At 38.6% G+C, this 9,049-nt stretch overlaps 1 protein-coding gene across 3 annotated transcripts in view; it reads right to left on the bottom strand.

Annotated features, from left to right (window-relative positions):
• Positions 1–3,105: 3,105 nt before the first annotated feature.
• The window catches only part of DOP1B (DOP1 leucine zipper like protein B), a 687,459-nt gene continuing 681,515 nt past the window's right edge, over positions 3,106–9,049 (bottom strand). For all 3 annotated transcript variants that reach the window (XM_085621292.1, XM_085621294.1, XM_085621293.1), the window contains one exon: positions 3,106–8,720. In XM_085621292.1, coding sequence (XP_085477418.1) covers positions 8,469–8,720 — 252 coding nt within the window. In that variant the 3' untranslated portion in view covers positions 3,106–8,468. The remainder of the gene's footprint in view (positions 8,721–9,049) is intronic.

Raw genomic sequence — 9,049 nt, forward strand, 5'->3', positions numbered from 1 at the left:
GATGGTGACGTCGGCTGCGGCTCTGCGACCGATCCTTGGACCTCCTCCTGGACCGGGATCGAGAGGCGCGCGGAGCCGAGTGGCGAATCTCGAGAAGCTTACGGGACCGCTCCCGTCTAGCCTTCGAGGTCAGGGCCTTACAGTCCGAGCACGACTCCGCGTCGTGGTCGAGGCCCAAACAGTACAGGCACCGGCGGTGATGGTCCGTAACCGACATCAATCGGCTACAGTCCGTACAGGCTTTAAACCCAGGCATCCTACCGGCACCGGTGTCGATAGACAGGATCAAAAAGGATCAAAAAGTTAGTCAAAAATTGACTAAAGGGGTAGCTCTCCCGGATCTGCGCTTACTGGCGCGGAAAAAAGAAGAACTGACGTCAGCGCGCGAGGGCGGCGTCTAAGTACTCCGACGACGTCATTCCGGCGCACGACGCCGACGACGGACGCGGAGCCTCAGACGACACCTAGCGACGCGCAAGGGGTATTGCTGACGAAAAATCTTCCGGATCCAGTCTGACGCCTGGGGATATTCTAAGGTGAGGAATCTAACTAACGTGTTTCTTTCAGATAAACATAATACAGAGCTAGAGCCGCACAGTGGGGTTACGGGGGCATTCGCCCAGCTACTTTTCATGGCATTCAGGGGAAGAACCCCAATCCTAAATATTTCTTCTTATTGTTCTAGGGCTACATTAATAATCCCGGACTAATAATTAAACACAGACAGAGAGCCAATGTTCCAAATGATTTGAAATAATTTATCTACAGTCCTATTTAAGTATTGTCTAAGCCTTTGCAAGCAAAGGGTCCATATTTTCCCCCCAGAAAGATTACAAACCTATGAATTAACTGTCTCCTTCCCTTCTAACTGGTGTTTTATTATTTTATCCTTTCCTATTGAAAGGTTGGGTTGCCACCTTTCCAAGAGAAAAAATACCTGCCTTTTGAACATGTTTTAGCGGTACGCTAAGGTCTATAAGTAATACCTAAACAGGATTTTATATTAAAAAAAGCCTGTAATCATTTATTACATGACTTATCTGTCTTTATGTACTGTAATTATTCAGGCAATGCCAAAGCAAATGCCACTGATTTTGGCAGTTGCACGCTGCATTTCGCATGAATGGTCAGTTTCTTGGCGCATGTACCTGTGTGAGGGAACACTCTCAATGGCATGCTATTTCTTCAACCTCTAGTGACTGTGGGGTTCTGTATTTCATTCATCATGCAGAGTGTTGGCATCCAGGCAATGATGTAAGGGATTCCAAATGTGGGTTGGTTGCTATGTTGGAATGAGGAGTTCTCTAATCAAGTCAGTTGGATCTGGCATTGATGTGGATGGGGTCTCTGCTGCTGTGATTCTTAATAAACCTGCGGTTATCACTACTTCTGGAGCGTCTGTCTTCTTCTGAGTTAAAGACCTACCTTTAACAGTACACAAAGGCCTAGAAGTAATACCTAAACAGGATTTTATATTAAAAAAAAAAGCCTGTAATCATTTGTAACATGACTTTTCTGTCTTTATGTACTGTAATTATTCAGGCAATGCCACCGCAAATGGCACTGATTTTGGCAGTTGCGCAATGCACTCGAATGAATGGTCAGTTTCTTGGAGCATGTACTCTTGGCTGCAGTGCACAGGGGAAAATAATTAGAGGTAACACTCTCAATGGCAATGCTATTTCTTAAACCTTTAGTAACATTATTAAATATTGAGATGGTCCACATGTCTTGGTTGAAATTTAAGTAGAGGGAATCAACAACAAATTGGGAAACACATATGCCTCTAATAGCTCACCAAGTTTTTCTTTAAGGTGGAGATTTTAATCTAGGAGAAAGTCATCTTAGACATGTAATTTGGCACTTAGAAGATGGCTTGAACCCTAAATGGGAATGGCCACAATGAATTAAAAAGTAAACCCAATTGAATACTGGCAGACCTGCAATCTAAGTGAGTAGCAATATACATTTTCCTAACAATGCACAAGACTCTGTCAAAATCAGATGTTTTCTTATTGTAGAGAACCTGGTTGATATGGTTTCATATGTTTCTCTCGGAAAGGTTGCAATTTCTCTTCATTCTGATAATTTACTTCAAACAGAGCTAACATGCTTTCTCAGGTCTAAAGTTTTTTGGTCCTTATACTCACATCTTTTAAAAGGGGAGGTAATTTAGTTGACATTTTAATGACTATATTAGAACATTGGAATGTTGAGCGCGCAATTGAAAACAATGGAGTGCTCGGGGCTTCTAATGGCTGGTAGAAGCCCGGTGCATCAACATAACAATGTTTGTTCATAGCTGTTGCTGTGAACAAAGGCCTCACGGAGCATTTCAGCCCCCTTGGGCTCCATGAGGCCTTTGTTTTACAAATTAGAACATTCTGCCCTTTAGGGGCAAAATGTTCTAATAGCCTTAGAGCCCTCTGCAGCTGGCTCTACTGGCCATTAAAAGCCCGCTCCATTGTTAAAGGCCCACGCCTTCTGCTTGGGCCTTTAAAACTGGAGCAGGCCTTTAATGGCTGGTAGAGCCCGCTACGGCGGGCTCTAAGGCTATATTACATTTTTACTAATTAATATACCAAGTTTGGAAGAGTTTGGGATGCTCTAAAGTCTGCCTGCCAGGTGAGTAGTAGTTTGCTAGTCGCCAAAAAATCCAAGAAGATCCCAAAAACTATAACTTCTCTGCTAAATGATTAAACTTACTGACTTACAAATATGGCCAAAAGGTGTAGTATATACTGTATCTGAAGTTACATGCTGCCATCAGTACAACATAAGTACTAAAAATCATTTATTGTCTTTAGTATTCAAAGCTCATGTAATGTATACCAAAGAGAGCTGTGCAACCAGGCAGTGTGACAATATCCAGTTTATCAGCTTCTCTCTCGTCCCATTCCCACTTCCCCAGGTCTTCCTCTAATCTACATATTGCCAGTGTATGATTGATAGCGGGTTCGTAGAAGTGTGGAAGCACACATCGCTCCCATTGTATCAGGAGTACAAAGTTAGTGCTCCGTGACAAAATTGATATGGAAAACGTTTTGTAATAAGCATATTCATGCACAGTCCTCGATTTTGAAAATATGAATCTCTGGTCCAGACTGACATTTTTTCTGTTTAATTTTATTCGTAAAAGTACATTAAAAAGAATATTTTAATCTTTGAGCTTGCAAAGGTTATGAGTCTCTGTAAGGCTTCCACGTTAAAGATGTTCAAGAACACATCACATTTAGAGGAACGGTCAAGTATTAATTCCCTTTACGCTTAAACATTAAGGGTGCACTCAGCAATACATTTTAGACACAATTTCATAAACATATACAGAGGACACAAAACATAAAACAATCGCATTCAGTTGGCAGAAAATATATATTATGTGTGTATTATTTTTACTGTGCTGTGAAATACCTTGGTTGGCTGCATAGGTTGTTCGCATCTAGTAATTTATTTGTTTTATAGTTTATAGTTAAACGTGAACATTTCTTCCATACAGAAAAATAACAAGGAGACATGCAGCAAAGCACAGCTGAATAATCACATCAATTCAAAAGAAAGGTATGTGGATTCTCCCCATGAAGGTTTTTTTATCTGGTCCTCATTGACTGTGTTGGTTCTTTCAATCAATGCAGCACACTTGGGACTAAGTTCACAAATAGTAATATGTACACATAATTTTCTTCTTGAGTTGACAGGAAAGCAAACTTTGCCCTGCAGGTGTAAAGAACACCGATGTAGATTGTGGTGGTGTTTCTCTTGATTAGTATCTTCAGGTTAGGGATGTTCTTCCATGGATGCAATGATGACAGTGGCCCTCTGCAAAGATCCAGAAGTACTAAGTAAAACCGAAAAAAGTATCTCTCTCTCTCATCTAAAGCCCAGGCTGACTAACAATGACGGAGAAGCGTCAGGAAACCGCCACCGTTATTGTCACATACAATCCTATTGGGCAAATTACATCACTTTCGAGTTCTGTGAAACCAAAAGGTAAATATATATCCTAGATAAATCAACTTTATAAGCCATGTTCAATCACACAAATATTGCAAATGAGAAATGTAGTAAAATAATTCCTTCATGTATTGGAACAGATGGCATAGCAACTAGGCTAGAAGTGGAATGAATCATCTGGAAATCACTCACACTAGTAATGACTTAAGTCCTTTCACTGCTGAAGGTACAGCTCTTGCTTCCACTGTACACATATTTGAAGAAACATTCCTCTTCTAATGACACAACCTTTAACAGCCCATCAGAAACACCATTGACAACATCTAACCACTGTCTGGCTGAAGTGCCTCGGTATATACACAACAGCTCACTCACTCGTATTACAATTTCAGGCAGTGAGGCCTTGTGAAATGCTGGACCTGGGGTAATTTGAACGTGTACTTGATAAACTGACAAGGAAATTCTATTAGAAATGTTCAGTGAAAAGCTTCTTATTTAAGTATTTGTTTAAAACATTCAGTCTCCCTCTTCTTTTAGTAAGTGTCCTTCTTCAGAGAAACTTTTAATACACTGTCATTACTTCACTGATTGAGGTAAACTGAATTTTAAACACACACACACACACACACACACACACACACACACACACACTCTCTCTCTCTCTCTCTCTGAAAAATATAGAGAGCATACGCCTTTCATTACTTCTCATGTCAAATGGAAGGTGCCTTCCTTTCCATTTGGGGAAAAAAAAGTGTTCAGCACCTTGGTCACTAAAATGCTTGCAGAACCGCCCTTCTTTATATGGCAATCTATTTACAGCAGTAGGCTCATGTTTATGTTTTTCTCACACTGTTGCCTTACGTACACTGACAGAGCAAGCTTTGCTCAAGGTCAACTATGGTTTCACATTAAGTTTGATTGTTTGTTCAGGCTATACAAGAAGAGTACGCTGCATTTTTATTACTACATTCCTTGGATGTGTAGAGACTGTCAAGTACTGACAAGCTAGGGTTGAGGATGCTATTGTCAGCCTACACACTGGAGGACTAAGTACTCCTCACAAATGTGTCCTGATCCTGTGCGGGGTGGGTGTGGGGGGGTTTAGGAGTGATAAAACACTTTGCCTTAAATGTGTGCAGCTCTTTGTTTCAAAGAGTTTTACAGTCAGCAAGCAGAAATAAATACTAATGAGATATAAATATTATGATCAAAACAAAGCAGACAATACAACACTCATCAAATATCCCAAATATATTCATATAAACAAAAACAGCATCACTGGTATTGCTGGATCCACAGGCAAAGTGAAAATCTACTGACCAGAAAACATTGCCTCTTGAGATTTCAGCTTTCATCAACAATGATTTTTAGGTTCTTTGCATAGCACCTAAAGGCGAAAGAGATTGAAAAGGATGGAGTGGTTATTTGCATAGGGAAGCAGCTGGAACATCACCAAAATGTACCAGTGCAGCTGAAAAGATGCATTTTCACTCTCTTAGGACATTGATGGATTTTCCTTGTGTTTGGGCCTAATATAAGAGAATCATGCTAGCCCACAGAGGTGTATTTTTTCTGTCAGCATCCACAGGGTAGCAGACAGTAGGAGCATGGCATGATGCCACTGACTTTTCTTTATGGAACACGCTCAGCGGTTTCGATTGGATTAAGACTATTAATGAATGCCAACTAAGTGTTTTAAGTAATTGATTCAAGTAAGTGATTCTGTGGACTTGTTTGTTTTAGATGAATATGTATTTATTTATTATATCACTTGCAATCAAAGTGCTCTAATCATCAGTTGTTGTGACAGAATACTGCAGCTTTCAGAGGACTGTTGGGGCATACCAATGTAAAGATTGTTGCAAACATACATTTTTGTTGATATATTAGCAACGGCAGTAGGGGACAGATGATCCTTGGGGAGAAAGAGTAGTGGTCTTCAGAATACGTTTAAGTTGACTCCCCACTGACCAGTTTCTTTAAAAGAAGCAGGTTTGTATCTCAGCTTATTATAAGGCTTTGATGGACACTACTTCAAGAATTAAGTTGAAACTTAACTCTCTTCTGCAGTTGTTATTGTTTACCTATCAGGATGTGTTTTGGCTTACATATTGCAAAGTGACTTAACTCTCTTCAGTAATTGTTACTGTCTCTCTTTAGCAAATGTTATTGTTTATCTATCAGGATATGTTTTAACGTTTGTTTTATTCAGTACTACCTTATTGGTAGACAATCACTTCACTCACATAGAGTGTGTTTGGAGATATCTTCACTTATATATGGAATGTGATGGGTTACCTTATAGGATATGATGTTTTATACCAAATGGCAGGTATACGTAACAGCCATTTAACACCCATAAAAAAATCGATCTGGTCATCCCAAGAGGTTTCTGCATGAGGCAGTTGTCTGCAGCAACTGAGGGCAGATGATGTTCACAGAATGATTACTGATCTAAATTGGATTCAAAAGGACCATACGAAGTGGCCAATTGAACTTAGACAAAGAGCACTGAGCACGACACTTGATATGGTAAGAGTGTCTCTGTGATGATATTAGAGGCATTAAGAAATTGATACAGCATCAGACATACGATTGGTCACATATATGTGCACATTACTATAACTGAATGTGATGCGCCCCTGAAGTAGACTGTAAGTCTAGGAAGCACTCCCAATTGGTTTTGAACCAGATGACTTAGTCCTGAAGAGACCCATTCATTCATCTGAAGCATCAACATACCCTTTCACCCCCCTGGTTACCAAATTGAGTGTGATCAAATAGGATTGTGTAATGATCCACAATATTCTAATGTGCATATCTAAATCATGTATTCAACTAGGGGCCTTATACAGTGTCTTATATATATGTTTTATGCACTCACTTGAGCACTGCGTCGTCTGCACTTTCTGTTCAATGTCATACTGACTACTGCATATATTTTGTGCAATACATAGCAACAGCATCTTCTCAGTCTCTTGTTTTTTTGGGATATATTTCAAGTAATACGTCATTACTGAATTATTGGATTAATACATTGATTGGGGGACTTCCCTAACAGTTCATGGGGTGTCCCATATGTTAAATGAGACCCACGATACATTGTACATATATAGCAAATATAATAAAAGCACAAACGAAACGGGGAGTGTCTTGGTACCATCTAAACTGGGAGTGCCTTGGTAATCAACTAGTTAGACAAGAGTCAAGTCAACGCCTCAGTAGAGCTTCAACATGTGAAGGAGATGGACTTGACATTTTCTAAGTGGACAGGCCACACATTAAAAGCAGATAGATTGGTGCTTATCTGAAAACAGGTTTTCCTGCAGCTGACCTTCAAAGTTAACGATTTTAACTTTGCTGCTGCATTTAATCACTACAATTTTAAAAGTGTTAATTTTTCTTAAGCGTTCATATTGTCAATTGTCATTGATTAAAATTAGTAAGTCTGTTTTATTAAATAACGATGTACTTTTGTAAGTGTAAAATCTGTTTGTAACTGGTGTTAAATGAACTATGCATTAAGAAACATTCACATATGTATTATTTAGATTACATTCCGTCATCTCACTATGTATAGTGTACAAGCTTCTATTGGAGCATAAAGCATCAATATAATCTAGACTAAATACAATAATTTCTGGGGAAAAGAAATTACTCATCTAAAGTGTGCAAATTAGGCACTGAAGCTTTAGGTATTTGGAATGATCAGAACTAAATCAAAGAAAATAAATATTTAGCAATCACTACCGCAATGATCATCACATTGTATTTTAACAGAAGAGGAGATCTTGCTTAACAGTAAATAGCTTCATTCCTAAAGGAAGGAAGGAAGGACATGAAGATTTGGTTGAAAAAAGACTACATTCTACAATAAATATTTTTGAAGCCAGCAGCAAATTGTAAACAAACATTTTTTTCAAGCCCTTCCTACTACCTCGGATATTTGGAAAGTGACTTCAAATATGTGAACACACCGTTACAACGAAAATAAAATAATTTAAAAAATGTACAATCAACTGTAATCTCTAATTTTGCCCACGCAGTGTGAAAAACATTGATTGACAGAAATTTCAAATCAAAGTGTGCTACATGATACACTAATGTCTTGACATTAAACACTTCCTGGTTCATCATGGAAATAATCTCAGCACTGATACTGTAAACTGATACCCCAAGTTCTATAAAAAAATTACAATTCTTCAATCTCACTCTTTGTGAAATGACTTGATAGGTTACCTTGATTATGTTTTTGTGTAATCCTAAGATCTTTTACGTCTATCATAGTTTTAAGCGGGTATTAACAAAACATTCAATTAAAAAAGGCGCACACTGTTTAACACAAAATGTGAATGAAATAAGCCTTCTAATCAGCAAGATGAACCAGGAATCTATTTGGCCATAGAAACTAATCTAAACGTGATTAATGGTATTTACTGAACTTAATCTCAGCCTGGATGTCACTATGTGGGTCATCTGTTCCCTCAGAATTAAAAGAGAATCATTCTGCTATAAGATTAGCTTTCTAAATTATCAAGAAAATCGTATTCAACATTTTCCTCTAGCTCCTTCAAGGCTCTTGTAACATCCTCTACAGGGTACTCCACATTCACAGTGATCGAATCCTGTGGGCCTTTTGCTTGTGTTTTGAAAGCAGTGTTCAGAATTCTGAAGAAAGGCAGTAACTGTGTGATACTGGATATTGAACGAAGATTGAGAAGTGGAAATGCAAATTTCTTAGATGTCATTTCATTTGTGTAATTGTTAACCTAAAAAACATAAAAACAAAACCATGAATAGCAATACCGAAATTTAGTGTACATCTATCCATTTACTAGGCACTTCTCAAAGATAATAATACACTAGTATGAATATATTCATAAACAGCAGGCACTTTAATTCAATTGTCCATACACGAGGAGTAAAAGGCACACCCTTAAATAAGAGTCAAGAAGACTCTTGGAATTGGCTAAATACTCAATTACTAGCTGTTATAAGTTCTGTGGGTGAAACTGGGTTAGGAAAGGCACGAGTGGGACAATGTCAAGGTACACAATGGATAACAATGCATTAGGAACAACCATCTGTAAACTAAAGC

The sequence above is a fragment of the Triturus cristatus genome, chromosome 8, assembly GCF_964204655.1.
Source record: "Triturus cristatus chromosome 8, aTriCri1.1, whole genome shotgun sequence".
In the NCBI taxonomy this organism is placed as follows: domain Eukaryota; kingdom Metazoa; phylum Chordata; class Amphibia; order Caudata; family Salamandridae; genus Triturus; species Triturus cristatus.